This window comes from Scyliorhinus torazame, chromosome 1 (assembly GCF_047496885.1).
Source record: "Scyliorhinus torazame isolate Kashiwa2021f chromosome 1, sScyTor2.1, whole genome shotgun sequence".
Classification (NCBI taxonomy): Eukaryota; Metazoa; Chordata; class Chondrichthyes; order Carcharhiniformes; family Scyliorhinidae; genus Scyliorhinus; species Scyliorhinus torazame.
The window spans coordinates 288107761-288130224 of NC_092707.1; the positions used below are offsets into that span (position 1 = coordinate 288107761).

A 22464-nucleotide genomic window follows, 5' to 3' on the forward strand; every position below is an offset into this window, starting at 1 on the left:
CACCTTGGTAGTGCCAGAATGGCGGTGCCAACTGGGCAGTCCCAAGATGCTCTTGTTATGCAGGCGGGCCAGAGGGCCATCCTCCACTGCCTCTGACCATGCAGGGGTCTCTGATGGCCCGGGAGACCCCTCCCCAGGTGCCATTCTGCCTGGTCCACGTGTGTGGTCCACTGCAGCCTCACTGGGGAGGCGGGAGGCCGGAAAACCAAGGGAGGCCGGTGGATGCTGGGTAAATTCACCGAAGCCGGTTTAAAAGAGGTTCGGCACGCGCCGTTTAGTGGGTTCGCAGTCCGATGCCTTGAGGAACTCGGGTGAATCCCGTGAGGCATGAAGACTGTCGGGAAGCCCGCGAGAGGGCTCTCCCGGCATTCAGCAGCCGTAACGCCCTCAAGGGAGAGCACAACACAGCCGGTGGATTGCGCCCTGTGTGTGAGTAGGCCTTGTGCACGTGGGAGAGAAAGGAGAGTTATCTTTCTCTCAGGTGAATGAACCCACTGGCTCTACTGCCCTCATCTGCTCCAGACAGGCGTTCTATTCTCATGCCATACCTGACATGATTCCTGTCCTGGGATTGGATCTGTGCAATGTCGAGTCCTGTACACCATTAAAGTCGTCCCCCCCCCCAAGCCCCCACCCCACACTGCCCGTGATAAGTCGGTGGGTGTCTAGGTCTGGGATGTCAGCCATTGTTTTCTTGACAAATTCTGCATCATCCAAGTTCAGGTCGTATGTATTTACCAAGACTACTAGGGCCCCTTCCAGGGTCACTCTGACCATCACGAATCACCCTCCTGGGTCTGTCACTGTGTTCGTCATCGGGGCTGAATCTGACCTGTTAATTAGTACAGCTACGGGCAGCACGGGGGCTCAGTGGTAGCACTGCAGGCTCACGGCGCTGAGGTCCCAGGTTCGATCCTGGCTCTGGGTCACTGACCGTGTGCAGTTTGCACTTTCTCCCCATGTTTGCGTGGGTTTCACCCCCCCACAACCCAAAAGGTGTGCAGGGTAGGTGGGTTAGCCACGCTAAATTGCCCCTTTATTGTAAAAAATGAATTGGGTACTCTAAATTTTTTTTTAAAATTAGTACAGCTACCCCCCTTGTCCTGCTGTCGAAACGTGATCCAGCCCTTCCATACCCGCAGTCAGTCCCTCTCTCTTAAATGTGTCTCCTGTAGGAAGGCTATGCCCACCCTCAGAGTCTTGAGATGGGTGAGGACTCTGGCTCTCTTCACTGGCTCGTTGAGGCCCCTTACGTTCCGTGCTGCCTTGCTCCCTTGTGGGATCAACCATATTCACCCTGTGCGCCTGGCCCTATTCGTCTGGCCTGCCCTTACTCATGGGCCATTCAAGATGGGGAGAATGTGCAAACTCCCCACAGACAGTGATCCAGGGCCGGGTTTGAACCCAGGTCCTCGACGGCGTGATAAAGCAGACCACTGCGCCCACCATGTTGCCCAGCTGCTATGTATTCTGTGGGGCTTTTCCCTTCCGTTCCCTCTGGCAGCCCCACGATTCTCAGATTCTGTCGCCACGATTGATTCTCCTGGTCGTCGACTTTACCCTCCAGTCCCTTCTGAGTTTTGACCAGACTCGCTGCCTCGAGTGCCGCAATCCGGTCCCCTTGGTCCGTGGCGGCATTTTCGAGGTCCTTGTCATCATCTCCTGGGCCTCGAGCCTCCCCTCCATGTTTACCTATTGCCTCCCTCATGGCAGGCATCGTGGCTTCCACTGCTATCTCGATGGCTGCCAGGAGGTCTCTTCTCATTTCCTCCCTATGTCTTTGGAGCTCGGAGGTGGCAAAGCACTTCACTTGTCCATTAGTGCCTGGGTCTGCGCTAGGAGCTCTGCGGGGTCGGCCCTCGCTGGCTCTGTGCCTCCATGTGTGGTTCCCTGCTCTGAGGCTGAGGTTTCCCTCCCCTCGTCTCTACTGGCTTTTCGGCTGGGTGGTTGGTTCTTTCCCATCCTTCTAGGCTGTGCGGTCAATGGGGGTATAAACTTGGGGATTATCGGTACATTTGGTGCCCTTATGTTGGGGTTAAAATGCCGTAGCCAAAGTTTGACGAAAGCCACCCTTCATGTGACCGCTCAGCTCCTGGATGCCACTGGAAGTCCTGCTTTGCATTTTTTAATGACCTTCAGTATTCCACTGAGCTCTGGCTCCAGTCAACACACAAACAGATGTGGAGCTCATCTTATATTTTCCTTCCACTGAACCTCCTCCCCAGATCTGAGTGTTTCCTCAAAGAAGCTTTGGCTCTATGGTTGCAGCACTCTCCCAATGGATGCAGTCAGACTGGCACAATCTGTAGCTGCCTCAGACTCTGCAATAGTCAGAGAGAGTTAGCAATACTGTTATAAGTTAGTGCTAATGATGGATCATTCAGTGTTTCTTCACAGTAGAACAAGCTGTTAGGGCAGAATATCTGCTGTGTTTACTCAGACATTCATCTTCTGGAGACACTTTGAGATGATTCATACTGGCATTCATGGAACCAACCAGGGTTCCGCCGTTCCCGCTGTCTCCAATCCCAAGCCGAGATTTAGGGCACGATTCTCCGGCCTCGTTATGCATTCGCTCAAGCGTAACGAGGCTGGCGAATAGCGGGAGAAGTGGAAAACGAGAACCATGACAAGCGCCATACCGTTTGCAATGCAACCAGCCCGCTCCCGTAGGCGAAATCGGGATCTCGCTGCAGCGTGGCGAGGAACCAATTGTCACCACAAGCCCCATTTCCATACAATTAGCAAGAGTGACCCCATATCCAACGGCCTCCCGTCATTCAGTGACCTCCCCAGCAAGTTGTCACGCTGGCGCCAATTAGTACTCCTTTTCAAAACGTGAGCCTGGCGGTAGGGCTTCTGTGGGGAGCACAAGAGGCGAGTAGCCATCTTTGTTCACAAAGAGCCCAGGGGTGTTGAACTTGGGACCCCAGTGCTCAATGGGGTGTGGGGACCTTAGCTGGGGATGGAGGAACCCTCCGCGGGGTGGGGGGGGGGTGGGGGCGCTGGGGGGGGCAATTGCGTGCAGCACCACCATGGTAACCCCTGGATCATGTGTCCCCGTTACTGGGGCAACCCTTGTCCCTGCCCGTCTGCCCCACTGATCACCCACCGACTGCCGAGGCTTCTGGCCGTGCGGTTGAGCCTATTGCTGATGGGGAATTGGCTATCGTGGTTAAGGGAGCTCTTCACACAACATGTGGATTCCTGTGGGTGGGTGGGCCACTTAGCATGTGGGAGTCATTGCCTAGCATCCCAATCACACCTTGGTGCATGGACACTGTGCTTAAACACTGCAGGAGGCAACATCACACAGGCAATAGTCAACATCCGAACACCCAGCTCCGCAGACATGTTCATGGCCTGAGGGTGGGTGAGTGCCACAGGGAGGGGGGATGCCTAGTGAGATGTGCCAAGGGTTCGGAGGTCAGCCCGCATTGAGGAAGAAAGTGACAGAGGCAACATACTAGTTGTGTACACAGGTGTTTATTGTGTTTTACAATTCCCCACCCTCCCGATGGTGCTGTCTCCTCCCCTCCCCCGGTGCCGTCACTGATCCTCGATGTGCTTTGCCCTTCTAGCAACACCACTACCTCTAGGTGTGTCCCCAAATGCACATCTGACGTGGAGCAGCCTTCTCCAATCACACCTTGATGCATGGACACTGTGCTTAAACACAGTGGGAGGCAACATCACACTCGACCAGGGGCAGCACACGGGGGAAAGAAATTATTTAAAAGCAGTTAAAATGAAATGGGATGAAAACAAATAGGTCGGGGTAGGGTAGAGCTAATCATCTGAAGTTGTTGAATTCGATGTTGAGACAGGAAGGCTGTAGCGTGCCTGACTGGGAGATGAGGGGCGTCATTCTCCGACCCCCCGCCGGGTCGGAGAATGGCCGTTGGCCGCCGTGAATCCCGCCACCGCCCCCGCCGAAGTCTCCGCTCCCGGAGATTGGGCGGGGGCGGGAATCCGGCCGCGCCGGTTGGCGGGACCCCCCGCTGGATTCTCCGGCCCGTATGGGCCGAAGTCCCGCCCAGGAATTGCCTGTCCCGCCAACGTAAATCAAACCTGGTATTTACCGGCGGGACCAGGCGGCGTGGGCGGGCTCCGGGGTCCTGGGGGGGGGGGGGCGCGGGGCGATCTGACCCTGGGGGGTGCCCCCACGGTGGCCTGGCCCGCGATCGGGGCCCACCGATCCGCGGGCGGGCCTGTGCCGTGGGGGCACTCTTTCCCTTCCGCCTCCGCTACGGCCTCCACCATGGCGGAGGCGGAAGAGACTCTCCCCACTGCGCATGCGCGGGAAACTGACAGCGGCCACTGACGCGCATGCGCTGGGAAACTGACAGCGGCCGCTGAAGCTCCCGCGCATGCGCCGCATTTCCGCGCCAGCTGGCGGGGCAACAAACGCCATTTCCGCCAGCTGGCGGGGCGGAAATCCCTCCGGCGTCGGCCTAGCCCCTCAATGTTGGGGCTAGGCCGCCAAAGATGCGGAGACTTCCGCACCTTTTTGCCGGCGCGATGCCCGTCTGATTGGCGCCGGCTTTGGCGCCAGTCGGCGGGCATCCCGCCGTTGGGGGAGAATTTCGCCCGAGATGTTGTTCCTCCAGTTTGCATTGAGTTTCACTCGAACACTGCAGCAGGCCAAGAACAGACATGTGGGGATGGGAGCAGGGTAGTGTGTTAAAATGGGAAGGTCAGGATCCTGAATGCGCACAGACCGAAGGTGCTCAGCAAAGCGATCACCCAGTCTGCGTTTGGTCACTCCGATATAGAGGAGACGACATTGGGAGCAGCAAATGCAATAGACCAAATTGGATGAGGTGCAAGTGAAACACTGCTTAACCTGGAATGTATGTTTTGGACCTGGGATGTTAAGCATGGAAGAGGTAAAGGGGAAAGTGTTACACCTTCTGCGTGGGCAGGTGCCATGGGTGATGGGAGAGGAGTTGGGTATGGTGGAGGAGTGAACTAGATTGTCTCGGAGGGAACGGTCTCTGCGGAATGCTGACAGAGGGAGTGAAGGGAAGACGTGTTTGGTGGTGGCATCACGCTGGAGTTGGCGTAAATGGCGGAGGATTATGCTTTGCATACGGAGGCTGCTGGGGTGAAATGTGAGAACGAGGGGAACTCTATCCTTGTTCTGGGAGGGAGTGGAGGGGGCGAGGGTAGTGGCGTGGGAGATGACCACACATTGTTGAGGACCCTGTCAACATCTGTGGGTGGGAAATCACGGTTGAGAAAGTGCGAACACATTTTCGAAGCACTATTTTGGAAAGTGGCATCATCAGAACAAATGCAACGGAGGCGAAGGAACTGAGAGAAAGGGATGGAGTCCTTACAGGGTGTAGGGTGCGAAGAGCTGCAGTCCAGATAGCTGTGGGAGTTAGTGGGCTTGTAGTGGATATTAGTAGATAGTCTTTTGCCGGATATGGAGACAGAAAGGGAAGGGAAGGGTCTGAGATGGACCAGGTGAAAGTGATGGAGGGGTGGAAACTGGAAGCGAAGTTGATGAATTTTCCCAGGTCCAGACGAGAGCATGAAGTGGCACCAAAATGGTCATCAATGTAATGGTAAAGGAGTAATTTTGAATTGTTGGGGATGCGTTAGTGCGTCTGAGCATTGCAATAAAAGCAGTTCCCTGGTTTACAGCAGCTTTAATGGTGCAACACATCCCAAGATGTTTTGACAATTATTTTGTGCAACCAATTTTTTTTTTTTTACAATTTAAGGGACAATTTAGCGTGGCCAATCCATTCACCCTGCACGTCTTTTTGAGTTGTGAGGGTGAAAGCCACACAGACACTGGGTGAATGTGCAAACTCCACATGGTCAGTGACCCGGGGTCGAGTCCTCAGCACCGTAGGCAGCAGTGCTAACCACTGTGCCACTATGCCACCCATGACAAAACGTGCCACTGAGTCACATGAGGAAATATTGAGCAGAATTTCTGGCCCTTATGGCCAGTGGGATCTTCCAGTCCCCCTCACAGCGGGTCCGCCGGTGGCGGGGTGGGCAAGCCATACAAAACACCACAGAATTCAGCGGGACTGGAAGATCCCATTGCCGTGCTGCAAGGAAACATGCTGCAGAGGGGCCAGGAAATCCTGCCCAAGGACAGGTGAGGTAAGTTTTTTAAGAAGCGTTTGCAATGAGAAGGAGATAGAGAGGTGGAAAAGTTTAGCGAGAGAACCCCAGAGTTTAGGGTCCAATGGCGTAGTGAAGAGTATCAGGAGTTGCTATCCTTGTGATCTCCTCCCCCACTACAAACCTCCGAGATCTTTGTGCTCCTCCAATGCCGATCTCCTGAGCATCCTCGATTTTAATCGCTCTGCCGTGCCTTCATCTACCTGGGCCCTAAACTCTGGATTTACCTCCAGCTCACTCCACTTCTCTTTCCTCCTTAAAACATAGTAGCTCATTGACCAAGCCTTTGATCCTCTTCTGTAACTCGGTGTTGAATGTATTGCTCTTGTGAGGAACTATTGAGATGTTTTAGCGTGTTAAAAGCACTATGTAAATGCAAGTTTTGAAAACTGTCAGTTGATTAAAAGATGAAATGTGTAATATTATTTTAATAATTTTCTACTAATAGTTTGTGAAAGCAGTTATGGTTTCTTGTGATGAGATGGAAGTGATATGTTGACGTTCTAAATTACTCTTAGATCCAGAAATTGTAATCACCATCCAACTCAAGCTACAAGAAGCATTGAAGGTATTTTTTCAAAGAACTATCACTGAAGGTTTTCTGATCTTTCACCATCTAGCCTGACTCATTTAGCACACTCTAAATTTGTCTGCCTGAATCTTTCATCATAGGGTTTCGTTCAGGACGTCCTGGGAAAATTTGCATACTTATCTTCACTTCCAATAAAGGTAAATAAAACAATTTCCCAATCGGAATGCTTCCTTCACTTAACTAAGCCCAAAGTGAGCATGTCACAGAAACAGGTTACAAATCAAGATGAATAATGTATGCTCAGTATTCAGAATTTTTCCAATTATTTGATTCTACTCCACTTCCTGTGATGTGAATTTCATATTTTTATCAATATCTAAAGATTTTGTGTTATCCTTTAAACAGAATTTCGTATCCATTGACCTGAATTGGAAGTGGGGAGAGAGGTGTCGGTGATTGAATCAATATTGCCTGTAATTTGCTCACATGCAAACTTTTTTAAAAAATTCCTTCATGTGATGTGGACGGCGCTGGCAGGAACAGAATTTGTTGCCCATCCCTAATTGCCGTACAACTGAGTGGTTTGCTCGGATATTTCAAAGGGCAGTTAAGAGTCTGTATTCCTGCCTGGTGATTGTCGCGCGATGTCCGAATGAACGGACTGGAGGCAGGAATGTTCCCTTCCAGTCGGGGAACACTTCAGCAATCAAGGGCATTCAGCCTCTGATCTCCGGGTAAGCGTTCTCCAAGGCGGCCTTCAGGACCCGCGACAACGCAGAATCGCCGAGCAGAAACTTACAGCCAAGTTCCGCACACCGGGACCTGGGATTCATGTCGCATTACATTCATCCCCCACCATCTGGCCTGCAAAATCCTACCAACTGTCCTGGCTTGACACAATTCACACCTCTTTAACCTGGGGTTACCCCATCTCTGGATCTGCAAAGATTTAATCACCTGCTAATGCTCGCATTCCAAGCATTGTCTGGCAGCTTTGAATTTGTCTACATATTTGTTTCTGCAACATACCTCTTCATTCACCTGGGGAAGGAGCAGCGCTCCGAAAGCTAGTGACATCGAAACAAACCTGTTGGACTTTAACCTGGTGTTGTAAGACTTCGTATTGTGCTCACCCCAGTCCAACGCCGGCAGCTCCACATCATTCTATATCTTAACCTACCCACTGCACCATTAGGACAGCTCCAGCTTCAAATATCAACCATGTTCAGATATCCTATTGAGAGAGAGATCTCATTATGATAGTAATCCTTTATACAATTTGTACTCCTTACCAACATTTAAAAGTTTTGTGATATGATAATATCCCCGTTGGAGATGGGAAGTTTTTCTGAAGCCAGTAGAGTACATCCATTACTTGGGGAGTTTTAAAATACAATAGATTTGATGCTAAGAGTTTAATATGAGGTTGTGAGGTGATATAAGATTTCAAATAATTCTGCTTTCAATAACAATATTTTTTTCTAATAGATTGAAGAGCCAATTTATGGGAATAAACATTTGGATTTTACAATGTTCATTACTCCGGGAATAATCCTAAGGTGATGTGTAAAAAATATCAATGTTATCAATGTGTACAGCTTACAGTTAGTGTTAGCGACACAGTACAGCTTACTGTTACAATGGCATTGACAGTACAGCTGACCGATACAATGTTATCCATAAGACCATAAGACATAGGAGCGGAAGTAAGGCCATTCAGCCCATCGAGTCCACTCCACCATTCAATCATGGCTGATTTCAACTCCATTTACCCGCTCTCTCTCCATAGCCCTTAATTCCTCGAGAAATCAAGAATTTATCAACTTCTGTCTTAAAGACACTCAACGTCCCGGCCTCCACCGCCCTCTGTGGCAATGAATTCCACAGACCCTCCATTCTCGATACAGTACAGCTTACAGTTAAAATGATATTGATACAGTACAGCTTACAGTTAGTGTTAATGATACACTACAAATTACAGTTATAATGTTGGTACAGTTACAATGTTATCGATACAGTACAGCTTACAGTTGGTGTTATCAATACAGTAGAGCTTACAGTTACAATGTTATTGATACAGTACAGCTTACAATTGCAATGTTATCGATTTGCACATTCTCCCCATGTCTGCGTGGGTTTCACCCCCACAACCCAAAGATGTGCAGGTTAGGTGGATTAGCCATGCTAAATTGCTCCTTAATTGGAAAAAAATAATAAGGTACTCTTTTTGTTTAAAACAATGTTATTGATACAGTTGCAATGTTATTGATACAATACAGTTTATGGTTACAATGTTATCAATACAGTACAGCTTGCAGTTGATTTGGGCTGAAGCAGTTTCTGGAGTTTGAGTTTTAGATTGAGATGTGACCAAACAGGAAGCTGTGCTCTCAGTAGAGCTCAGTTAAAGATCTGACTGTGAATAGAACAGCAGTTTCTGGAGAGACTGGCAGATTAACCAATAGTTTGACTCAGGCAAGAACCTCCAGCTGGTTCCTGAAGGAGCTTTCTTTCTTCAAGTGGTTTAACCAAGACACCTCTTTACAGCAAGTATTCCTGACTCTGCGAAGTGTATTTAAATATGGATTTTGACCTGAGATGGGTTTTGTTTGAATGGAGATAAAGATAGCAGTTAGGATTGCTTCATTGTTTGACAGGTAATTGAAAGCTAGTTGTCTTTTTATGGTGTTAAAGTTAGTAATACTGTGTTAGTCATTAAAGTTTGTTTAAATAGACCATATCCCTATTTGTGCGTGGAGTCACTCCTGGTGCAAAGTATCCTTTCCTCAGTCTTACAAATTAAATTAAATATTGTGATTCTGTCCGGTATCCTAGCAACTGTTGAAGTCTGGTCCAGGATCGTAATAGTTACAGTACTATTGATACAGCGCAGCTTACTGTTACAATGCTGCCAAATTAGATTGTATTTCCCATGATTCCATAACATTTAGCATTCTGAATGAGAATCAGCAATAATAAACTTGTTGCAAATCCATCAATAAAATAACAATTTAATTAATCTAATACCTGATTGCATCTGTTAAGGTTGCAAATGCTTTCACAGGTGCAGGCATTTTGTATTAGGAAACAAAAGGAAAATCTTTATCTATTATGCACATTAAAGTTCAGATTTGTTATGCGTTTTTTATTTTTTGGCTACTGTGTGCAATAGAAATGCTTCACTTACGTTTTGTGTCGGCATTACATTCTTTCTGTCCAGATACACTTATTACTAATAACCCAACCCCCCGATGCTCCTCTCACTGTTACCCCCACCCCCAGGCACTCTCTCTCTCTCTCTCTCTCACTGATACCCCCGCGATGCTCTCTCTCTGATATCCCCACCCCTGCAATGCTCTTTCTTTGTTTCCACCCCCGACGCTCCTCACACTGATATCCCCACCCCCGTGCTCCTCTCACTGAAACCCCCCCGACGCTCCTCACACTGATATCCCCACCCCCGTGCTCCTCTCACTGAAACCCCCCCGACGCTCCTCACACTGATATCCCCACCCCTGCAACGCTCTTTCTTTGTTTCCACCCCCGACGCTCCTCACACTGATATCCCCACCCCCGTGCTCCTCTCACTGAAACCCCCCCGACGCTCCTCACACTGATATCCCCACCCCCGTGCTCCTCTCACTGAAACCCCCCCGACGCTCCTCACACTGATATCCCCACCCCCGTGCTCCTCTCACTGAAACCCCCCCCGACGCTCCTCACACTGATATCCCCACCCCACCCCCGTGCTCCACTCACTGAAACCCCCCCCCCAACGCTCCTCATTCTGATATCCCCACCCCCGTGCTCCTCTCACTGAAACCCCCCCCCCGACGCTCCTCACACTGATATCCCCACCCCACCCCCGTGCTCCTCTCACTGAAACCCCCCCGATGCTCCTCACTCTGATATCCCCACCCCACTCCCGTGCTCCTCTCACTGAAACCCCCCCCCCCGACGCTCCTCACTCTGATATCCCCACCCCACCCCCGTGCTCCTCTCACTGAAACCCCCCCGACGCTCCTCACTCTGATATCCCCCCCCCCGTGCTCCTCTCACTGAAATCCCCCCGACGCTCCTCACTCTGATATCCCCACCCCCGTGCTCCTCTCACTGAAACCCCCCCGACGCTCCTCACTCTGATATCCCCACCCCACCCCCATGCTCCTCTCACTGAAACCCCCCCGACGCTCCTCACACTGATATCCCCACCCCCACCCCCGTGCTCCTCTCACTGAAACCCCCCCGACGCTCCTCACTCTGATATCCCCACCCCACCCCCGTGCTCCTCTCACTGAAACCCCCCCGACGCTCCTCACTCTGATATCCCCACCCCCCCCCCGTGCTCCTCTCACTGAAATCCCCCCGACGCTCCTCACACTGATATCCCCACCCCCCCCCCGTGCTCCTCTCACTGAAACCCCCCCGACGCTCCTCACACTGATATCCCCACCCCCCCCCGTGCTCCTCTCACTGAAACCCCCCCGATGCTCCTCACTCTGATATCCCCACCCCCACCCCCGTGCTCCTCTCACTGAAACCCCCCCGATGCTCCTCACACTGATATCCCCACCCCCGTGCTCCTCTCACTGAAACCCCCCCGACGCTCCTCACTCTGATATCCCCACCCCCACCCCCGTGCTCCTCTCACTGAAACCCCCCCGATGCTCCTCACACTGATATCCCCACCCCCGTGCTCCTCTCACTGAAACCCCCCCGACGCTCCTCACTCTGATATCCCCACCCCCACCCCCGTGCTCCTCTCACTGAAACCCCCCCGACGCTCCTCACACTGATATCCCCACCCCTGACGCTCCTCTCACTGAAACCCCCCCCCCCCCCCGACGCTCCTCATTCTCATATCCCCACCCCACCCCACCCCACCCCCGATGCTCCTCTCACTGTTACCCCCACCCCCAGGCACTCTCTCTCTCTCTCTCTCTCACTGATACCCCCGCGATGCTCTCTCTCTCTGATACCCCCACCCCTGCAACGCTCTTTCTCTGATTCCACCCCCGACGCTCCTCTCACTGAAACCCCCCGACGCTCCTCACACTGATATACCCACCCCCACCCCCGTGCTCCTCTCACTGAAACCCCACCGACGCTCCTCACACTGATATCCCCACCCCACCCCCGTGCTCCTCTGACTGAAACCCCCCCGACGCTCCTCACACTGATATCCCCACCCCCGTGCTCCTCTCACTGAAACCCCCCGACGCTCCTCACACTGATATCCCCACCCCCGTGCTCCTCTCACTGAAACCCCCCCGACGCTCCTCACACTGATATCCCCACCCCACCCCCGTGCTCCTCTCACTGAAACCCCCCGACGCTCCTCACTCTGATATCCCCACCCCACCCCCGTGCTCCTCTCACTGAAACCCCCCCGACGCTCCTCACTCTGATATCCCCACCCCACCCCCGTGCTCCTCTCACTGAAACCCCCCGACGCTCCTCACACTGATATCCCCACCCCACCCCCGTGCTCCTCTCACTGAACCCCCCCCCCCGACGCTCCTCACACTGATATCCCCATCCCCGTGCTCCTCTCACTGGAACCCCCCGACGTTCCTCACACTGATATCACTACCCCACCCCCGTGCTCCTCTCACTGAAACCCCCCCGACGCTCCTCACACTGATATCCCCACCCCCGTGCTCCTCTCACTGAAACCCCCCCCCCCCCCGACGCTCCTCACTCTGATATCCCCACCCCGCCCCCGTGCTCCTCCTCTCACTGACACCCCCACCCGACGCTCCTCACTCTGATATCCCCCCCCCCCCCCCGTGCTCCTCTCACTGAAATCCCCCGACGCTCCTCACACTGATATCCCCACCCCACCCCCGTGCTCCTCTCACTGAAACCCCCCCCGACGCTCCTCATTCTGATATCCCCACCCCACCCCCGTGCTCCTCTCACTGAAACCCCCCCGACGCTCCTCACACACTGATATCCCCACCCCCGTGCTCCTCTCACTGAAACCCCCCCCGACGCTCCTCACACTGATATCCCCACCCCACCCCCGTGCTCCTCTCACTGAAACCCTCCCCCCGACGCTCCTCTCTCTGATATCCCCACCCCACCCCCGTGCTCCTCTCACTGAAACCCTCCCGACGCTCCTCACTCTGATATCCCCACCCCACCCCCGTGCTCCTCTCACTGAAACCCCCCCGACGCTCCTCACACTGATATCCCCACCCCACACACACACACCCCCGTGCTCCTCTCACTGTAACCCCCCCCCCCGACGATCCTCACTCTGATATGCCCAGCCCACCCCACCCCTTGCTCCTCTCACTGAAACCCCCACACTCCTCTCACTGATGCTCCTTTCACTGATACCCCCACTTGTTTGATGCTCCTCTCACTGCCACATCAAGATACAAGATCAGATCGCAAGCGTCCTGCCTGATGGCCAGCTCCTTACTGGCCAGTGTGTCAGTGTGACATTATCACTGCTCTCATTAACTGATGTATCGAACATATTCAAATAAACATCCATAATGTGATTATAACAAAGGACTAATTTACATCTTCACAGCATTGCTTTCTTCTTGGCTGTCGGTTTGACTGCACTCTCATTTGTAATAGAGCGAAGGGAAGGTTTACTGGACAGATGCTGGATAGCAGGTTTGTGTGACATGATTAACGTGACAAATTAAATTAACCTCTTAAGAAAACAAAAACCATTCATTGTGAATCCTCAAATTACATCGTTCATCAAAACCACTGGCTGAAAAAATCTGATCGTAATAATCTATGACAATGTCATCGTTCACAGAGAAATCATATTGAGCACCTTTCGAGTGACATGGCTCTGACTATTGTACACTTTATATATGATTCTTATAAAACAGACATCAAATTGGTTGTGTTGTCATTTCACTAACATATGCATATTTGAATAATCATCGTGCTGCTTATCATAGAATTTACAGTGCAGAAGGAGGCTATTCAGCCCATTGAGTCTGTACTGGCCCTTGGAAACCCTTGGAAAGAGCACCCCACTTAAGCCAAGGCCTCCACCCCATCCCAGTAACCCCACCTAACCTTTTTGGACACCAAGGGCAATTTAGCATGGCAAGTCCACCTTACCTGTACAACTTTAGACTGCGGGAGGAAACTGGAGCACCCAGAGGAAACCCATGCAGACTCCAGACAATGACCCAAGCCGGGAATTGATCCTGCGACCCTGGAGCTGTGAAGCCACTGTGCTAACCACTCTGCTACTGTGCTGCCCAGTGCTGCTTGATTAGTAGTTTGAGGGTGACGCAGTACAGGGGTCTGCATGTTGACTAGGCCCTCTGCAGTAAAGTAGGTGGGTGTTGCAGACATCACAACAAACACTCTCATTAGAAAATATATAGAAATATGTCCACTCTCTCAAACTGGGCAATGAAAAGGCTCCAGGGTGATGAGGTGTAAGTTGCAATACCATATCTTCTAAATTCAGTCAGAACAAATTGGCCCATAGCTACAGCTTGTGTCCACACAATCCATTCTGCTTTAAACAATCCACGTTTACAGTTCAACGATGTCCCTGAAGGTATTTTCTTGTCATCAATCTTTTCCAAGTATTTTCATGGACACCAACTAACACCTTGAACAAGGGCAGCACGGTGGCGCAGCGGGTTAGCCCTGCTGCCTCACGGCGCCGAGGCCCCAGGTTCGATCCTGGCTCTGGGTCACTGTCCGTGTGGAGTTTGCACATTCACCCCGTGTTTGGGTGGGTTTCGCCCCCACAACCCAAAGATGTGCAGGGTAGGTGGATTGGCCACGCTAAATTGCCCCTTAATTGGAAAAAAGTGAATTGGGTACTCTAAATTTTTTTTAAAACTAACAACTTGAACTTCAGTGGGAGCTTGTGGCCGGGATTCTCCGGCCCCGCGTCGGGTCGGAGAATCTCCGGGGGACGCGAGAATCCCGCCCCGATTCTCCGGCATCGATTCTCGAGTGCCCGCGGGATCGTCGCCGCGCCTGTCGGGGGCCGTTGAAAGCAGCCCCCCCCGGCAATATGCCGGGCCCCGACGGGCCGAGTGGCCAGCAGGTTTGGCCGAGTCCCGCCGGCGTGGGTTACTCAGGTCCCGCACGGCGTTACCTGGTAGGTGAGTCTGCGGGGGCCGTCCTGGAGGGGGAGCGGGGGGATCCGACCCCGGGGGGCCTCCACGGTGGCCTGGTCCACGATCGGGGCCTACCGATCGGCGGGCGGGCTGGTTCTGCAGGGGCCTATGTTCCTCCGTGCCGGGCCCCTGTTGCCATATTGCCCAGTGCCGGCGCGATGACGAGAACCCACGCGCATGCACGGAATCACACTGGCTGTTCCGCGCATGCGTGAACCCCCGCCGGCTGTTCCACGCTAGCTGGAGCTGCAATGGCCACTCCAGCGCCGACTAGCCCCCTAGGAAGGGGAGCATTCCTGATTATTGGGGACCATTGACGCCGGAGTGGTTGGCACCACCTTTCATGCCGGAGTCAGAACTTGGCTGTGGGATTGGAGAATCCCGGCCTGTAAGTATTCTTGACAATATAGTTGTGGTGGTATGTATTAGGGGTAATACGGTACACCACGATGCCGACAGGCTATTGGTAGATGGATACCGGGTCCTGATAGGATCTGCCGCCTACTGGGCTCCACCCAGAAATGCCGGTATAAGAACCCGGATTTCCCCCAGCAGCTGCATTCTGTAACCGAGCTGCTGGGGAACAAGTTTGCTCAATAAAGCCTTTAATTGCTGTTACCTCAACCTACCTTGCATCGTATTGACGGTCCTACAATAGTTACAGGGCTGGATCCTCCGTTTCACCGGCAGCAGAGGCATGCCCACTGATTTCCCAATGGCGTGTGGATGTCCACAATGGGAAACCCCATTGGCCGACTGCCGGAATGGAGAATCCCGCTGTCGGTGGGGTCGCGCCGCACCAAAAAATAGGTACAGCAGGACGGAGAATCCCACGCATAATTTTCAAAGAACATTTATCACTTTTGAAGGAAGTGGTGTCGATAATGTTTGTATCATAGAATTTGAGAGCATGACGAGTGAGTACAGGTAAAAAACAGGTTTGAAATGTTTACTGGATACTCATCATTCTGTGTGTATTTTATGGGTTTAGGGTGGCGCAGTGGTTAGCACTGCTGCCTCACGGTGCCGAGGTCCCAGGTTCAATTCTGGCTTTACGTCACTATCCGTGTGGAGTTTGCACATTCTCCCTGTGTTTGTGTGGGTTTCACCCCCACAATCCAAAGTTGCGTAGGATAGGTGGATTGGCCACTCTAAATTGTCCCTTAATTGGAAAAAATGAATTGGGTACTCAAAGTTTATGAAGAAAAAAAACATATTTTATGAAGTAAAAGTTTGTCCTATTCCAGGTTTATTGTTTGTTTTGTATTAACTCTGCATAAATATTTTTGTCTACCTCTTTATTCATTGCTTTTATTCAGGTGTTAGTTCCCTGGAGATAATATTGGCTCATGCCGTCTTCCACCTGCTGACCATGACTATACAGACAGCATTGTTACTCATCTTTACATTTCTCGTTTTCAAGGTCAGTTCTGTACTTTCCTGCAAAAGTTTCAAATGGGAAGGTATTGAAGAGTCTGCCCACAATCTGAAAAAAACTTTAGTTTGGTTGTGTATTATTGGCATAAATTCCATGGTCAGGCAGTTAAAGATAAGCCTGCCACTAGCTCATGTTTATTGAAGGGTCCAGACATCTGAACAATGTTCAGAATCTTTACCACATGAGTTTTGAAGTAAGGATGGGATCATTTTTAAGGACCCAGCTTAGGTGGTTCCTGAGGGCCAACCTCTTGGGAAGCTTGACCAGAGGCTGCCAAATGACAGGCCACCTCTAGGACTGCTGTCCAATACGCCTCTGTGAGGCTGGCAGATCCACTGGTATCTGGGATAGGTAGACCCTGCTGGTGTAGGAAGGAGAGAGTGAACAAGGTGGAAGCACATTCTGAGGACTTCAACAAAAAGTACAATAAGTGTGGTCACAGCTGCCACGTAATCCTAATGGAGGGGGAACTCCACTTTAGGACAGCCTGTGGTCAAAGCTGTGGCGCTTGGGCAGACCTATTGGGGTGCTGGGGGTATTAAAGGAGGCCTTGCTGGCCCCCTACCACCCTAGACTGCCACTGAGCTATCTGACAGGCTTGAACCTCAGCAGTGGGATGAGGAGTAGAAATTATGAAAAGATGATGAGTAGAGCCGGAAAAACGGATCCGCTCCCACTTTCGCATCAGGTGAAACCCCTCGAGAATACATTTATTTAATGTTACCAACTTCGAACAGAGATATTCCACTGACGACACTAATGCTGCACAAATTCAAAAGCACTAGTTTTTATTTCCAAATTATTACCAAACAATATCTGAACGTAGCAGATTTCAGAACCAGTCGCTCTTTTAAGCACTGTTGCTTTGTTCAATTAGCCCTGATTGATGTAGACTTGTTTAATGGACAAAGGATAGGAACAAATTTCCAACTTACAGTTGAAGATCAGAGTAGCTTTTAGCACAGTAACTCCACAATTTATACCAAATATTGCTTTACATCAGCACCTATTCTCCGGTAAAATGCAGTCCCAAATGAAAGGGAATGGAAAAATGTGTTCATGGGTAGTGGACACCAGCATTTATTGCCCATCTCTAGTTGCCCTTCAGAAGGTGGTGATGAGCTGCCTTCTTGAACGCTGCAGTCAATGTGGTGTAGGTTCACCCACAGTGCTGTTAGGAAGGGAGTTCCAGCATTTTGACCAAACAACAGTGAAGGAACGACGATATATTTCCAAGTCCAGATAGTGAGTGGCTTGGAGGGGAACTTCTAGGTGGTGGTGTTCCCCATGTGTCTGCTGCCCTTGTCCTTCTAGATGGTAGAGGTCATGGGTTTGGAAGGTGCTAATGAGGGAGCCTTGGTGAGTCGCTACAGTGCACCTTGTAGATGGTACACACGGTTGCTACTGTGTGTCAATGGTGGAGGGAGTGAATGTTTACAGTGTATATAAACCTACTGGTTCCCTTTGTTTAAAAAGAGATGTGGAGGTTGAAACTGCATTGATCAATAGATTGCCTTGAACTAATCACTTTTATCTGTGTTTTCTGCCATAGATTCCCAATGAAGGGAACTTGTTCCTGATAGTAATTCTTATCTTAATGCAAGGCATCACTGGAATGTCCCTGGGCCTTGTCATCGCGGCTGTATTCGATGATGAGCAGTCAGCAGCCCAGGTTGCACTGGGTATCTTCTATCCAAACATTGTTCTGAGTGGTAAGTGAGATTTAACGGAAAAACATCTTGGGCTGGATTCTCCGCTGTCAGGATTCTCCGTCGCACCGGCAGTGCGCCCACACTTGGGGATTTCCCGACGGCATGGGGATGCCCACAATGGGAAAACCTATTGGCCGACTGGTGGGACGGAGAATCCTGACATCGGGGGTGCGGCGGGGTGGAGAATCCCACCCCTTGTATTTATAAATAGCACCTCTAATATAATAAAACATCTTAAAGTACTTCACAGGAGTGATTATAAAACAAAGTTTGACATTGAGCAACAGAAGGTGATGTTAGAGCAGATTAAGTTTGTTCAAAGTGATTGGTTTCAAAGATCATCTTGATGTAAAGAGAGATGGAGAGGTTTAGGGATGGATTTCCAGAGCTTGGGGCACTGCCAGCTGAAGGCATGGCCACCAATGGTGGAGCGATGATGATGATGGATTTGCTTAATAGTCTAGAACATAGGAGTTGGGAGCTGCAGTAGGGCCACTCGGCCAGAAATAGAGGAATGCAGAGATATCAGAAAATATGGGATTGTAGGAGATTACAGAGTTAGGGAGGTAGTGAGATCATGGAGGGATTTGATGACAAGGATAAGAATTTTATAGCTGAAGAGCAGATCAGAATCTACAGGGCTTTAGAGGAGTGGTACTTGGTGCCATTTAGGGCATGGGCTAATGTCTGACAATTGAACTAAAAAATAAAAATCCGTTCTGGAACTTGTATAGGAACATTACATAGAATTAGAAGTAGGCAATTCAGTCGATCGAGCCTGCTCTGCTATTCAACCAGGTCATGGCTGATCTCTTCCTGGTCTCAACTTCCCAACCTGTTCCTTGTTTAATCTATTTTTAAAATCAGAAATATATCTATCTCCTTCTTGAAACCATTTAATGACTCCAATTCCACTGCACTATGGGGCAGCGAGTTCCACAAATTCACCACCCTCTGCGAGAACTAGTTCCTCCTCACCTCAGTTCTAAATCTACTGCCTCTCAACCTATATCTACAACCTCTCTTTCTAGATTGCCCCACAAAGAGGGAACATTTTGTCTATGTTTACTTTATCAATCCCTTTTCGTATTTTATGTACCTCGATCGGATCCCTCCTCATTCTTCTAAACTCCAGCAAGTATAAACCCAAATTGTTTAATCTCTCCTCATACGTCAACCCCTTCATCCCCGGAATCAATCTGGTTAACCTCCTCTGAACTGCTTCCAATGCCACCATATCCTTCCTCAAATAAGGAGGCCAAAACTGGATATAATATCCCAGATGTGCAGCAGAATTCTCGGCGGGACCCTCCAGTCTGCCTACAGTGCACCCATGCCTGTGGGTCTCCCTACGGCATGAAGTGGCCACAATAGGAAACCCCATCAGCCTGCTGTGGGAACAGAGAATCCCGCTGTCGGCAAAGGCGTGACATGCCGGAAATCGCAGCTGGCGGACCGGAGAATCCCACCTGTGGTCTCACCAACACCCTATACAATTGCATCAATACTTCTCTATTTTTATACTCCAGTCCTTTTGCAATAAACGTTAACATTCCATTTGCCTTTTTAATTACATGATGTACCTGCTTTCAGACTTTCTGCGATTCATGAACAAAGACGCCCAGATCCCTCTGCCCAGACGCATTTTCAATCTGCTTTCCATTTAGATATTAACTTGCATTTCTATTTTTTTTGGCTAACCTCACACTTATCCACATTAAATTCCATTTGCCAAATTTTGGCCCAATCGCCTAGCCTATCTATATCCATCTGTAAAATGTTTATCTCCTCTTCACTGCCTGCTTTCCCATCTACTTTAGTATCAAATTTATTCTAATTTATATGGAAAATAAAATTCCATGAAATAAATAAGAAATGCATTGGGGATGGCGTTAGGTTAACTATTTCAGTCGCTTTTCTTTCACAATCCCACCTCCAATAAAAGTTTGGATCTACCTTTAACTCAGCACATTAAGGGGGCAGCACAGTGGTTAGCATTGCTGCCTCATGGCACTGAGGTCCCAGGTTTGATCCCGGCTTTGGGTCACTGTCCGTGTGGAGTTTGCACATTCTCCCCGTGTTTGCGTGGGTTTCGCCCCCACAACCCAAAAATATGCAGGGTAGGTGGATTGGCCACGCTAAATTGCCCGTTAATTGGAAAAAATGAATTGGGTACACTAAATATATTTTTTAAAACTCAGCACATTAAAATAATCTTCACATATCTTCATCAGTTTGTCATCACCTCCTGCCCAAAATCAGGCAATTCCTGATCATTTCCACCATTTCCTGTTTTGCATCTGGCATTCTTATATCTTGCCATTTCATGTTCCTATTGCGTAACTCTTGACAATATAAATAACATCCTCAGCAGGACAAAGTCTTATCATTTCCCTGATTTGTTTTTTTCCTATGGAAATCCAGTAAACTGTTCACAGTGAGAGTGACAAAACACTCCGTTTAATAAAAGCAGATGGAGAAGTTCCTCCCACTTGAATGATTTCTTCCATTCATTTTGAAAGTTCTTATTGAATCCGTGTCCATCATCCATTCAGGCAGCCCGTTTCAGATCACAACAACTCGATACATTATTGTTATTTTTTTTAGTTTAAAATACCCAATTTATGTTTTGTTTCCAATTAAGGGGCAATTTAGCATGGCCAACTCCTGCACATCTTTGGGTGGTGGGGATGAGACCCACGCAGACACTGGGCGAATGTGCAAATTCCACACGGACAGTGACCCGGGGCCGGGATCGAACTGGGGTCCTCGGTGCCGTGAGGCAGCAGTGCTAACCACTGCGCCACCAAGCCGCCCAACTCAATGCATAATAAAATATTTTCTGCATGTTGATCTTATCCTTATCAGAGATGCATCTGAGAAGCAGATGAATCATATTCCAAGTTCATCTCTTTGTTTCAGGAATCCTCTGGCCGATTGAAAGCATCCCTTATGTCCTGAGATGTTTTAGTTTAATCTTGCCACAAACATATGCAGCTGAAGCACTGCGAGGTGTACTTTATCGAGGTAAGGAAGCATATTTAATCAATTCACTACACACACAATTTCTGTTAATTTGAATAAGCTAGCCTCCTGAAAGCTGATCTATAAACCTGGAGACTAATTTTCAACGTTAAAGGTGAAAATGGTAATTTTGTGCCATGATAATGTAGACTTTTCTGAAACAATTTGTTTAATGCATGTTTTTTTGTATTTTCACCGTAACCTCTCCAGTGCAAATTGCTGGGGACCAAGTCATTTCTGGATTTTGGAATTTTCTGGATTATAGAATGATGTTAGAATGTGTAACCACAAGAGGATGATTCAGAAAACACTGTGGACATCAATATTTCCCTGAAACATAAAATAGTGAGAGAACATTTACAAATCCATGTTATGGACAGGAAGGGGGTTAATTTAAACAGCACTAATTTCTCACCATCCATCCATAAATGAGAAGGTGTTTTGATTTGTTTCCCCCTTTCTAAACAGTAGTGTAGTTCAAAATCCCTTGGGTTTAATGTGATCCAATTTATTTAATAACCCAACAGAAAAACCAAAATAGGATGAACTCAAAGGGTTAGTTTATTTGCTCACTCTCAAACATGGGAGGTGGGTAATAATGTTGTCTCCTTTGCATTCCTATAGAAAAAGACCAGAGAGAAAATAAATATTATTTCATGTGAGTCCAGAATCAGAGTCCAATGAGGTATTCTTCCAGGACATCGCCCCTCTGCTATGCGATGTTGTGGAGTATGCAGCAGACCACCACGATGTGGAAGACCTCCGAGGACAATACTGGAGGCCCCCCCCCACGGTCCAGGCACCTGATGCCAAAACACCACTAGATCACGCCTCTGGTCGCTGCATGGACGGCGGTCTGTGGCCTCCGGATAGGCGTCATCAGCCACGAATAACCACTGTCACCCAAAAACCATCCCCCCAGACGGCATGTGCCTCAAAGCTGTCAGGAATTATGGAGTGTGCCAGGATGAAGGCGTCGTGCACACTGCCCGGGTATTAGGCACAGACATTTATGATGTGCAGCCCATGGTCACACACCAGCAGCACATTCATCGAGTGGAACCCCTTTCGGTTTGTGAAGACGGACCCATCATAGGCTGGTTCTCGTAGGGGCACATGCATCCCGTCAACCACACCCTGGACCTGGGGTGATGGTGGCGAACATTGCTGCCCGGGCATATATTGTGCCTACCGGGCATAGAGGGCCACGGATGTGGCGTGGATGCACCTGTGCACCGAGGTCTGTGAGATCCCAGACAGGTCCCCACTCGGCGCCTGGAAGGACCCCATGGCGTAAAGGTTCAGGGTGACCAACACCTTGGCGACCAACGGCGGTGGCTGTCCTTCTCCATACCCCCGTGGTTCCAGATGCGCCATGATCTGGCAGATATGTCGCACTGTACCCCTGCTCAGCCGGAGTCTTTGATGGCATGCTCAGTTCGGCAGGTCCTGTACACACTAGGTCTGATGTGGTGCCTCCTTCCCACC

General features: G+C 50.0%; 1 protein-coding gene across 1 annotated transcript in view; it reads left to right on the forward strand.

The window, feature by feature from the left end:
- The window catches only part of abch1 (ATP-binding cassette, sub-family H, member 1), an 88169-nt gene that overhangs the window by 62518 nt on the left and 3187 nt on the right, over positions 1 to 22464 (forward strand). The window contains exons 13-19 of the mRNA XM_072507123.1: positions 6666 to 6715; positions 6820 to 6876; positions 8168 to 8238; positions 13224 to 13312; positions 16122 to 16225; positions 17793 to 17952; positions 20875 to 20979. Coding sequence (XP_072363224.1) covers positions 6666 to 6715; positions 6820 to 6876; positions 8168 to 8238; positions 13224 to 13312; positions 16122 to 16225; positions 17793 to 17952; positions 20875 to 20979 — 636 coding nt within the window. The remainder of the gene's footprint in view (positions 1 to 6665; positions 6716 to 6819; positions 6877 to 8167; positions 8239 to 13223; positions 13313 to 16121; positions 16226 to 17792; positions 17953 to 20874; positions 20980 to 22464) is intronic.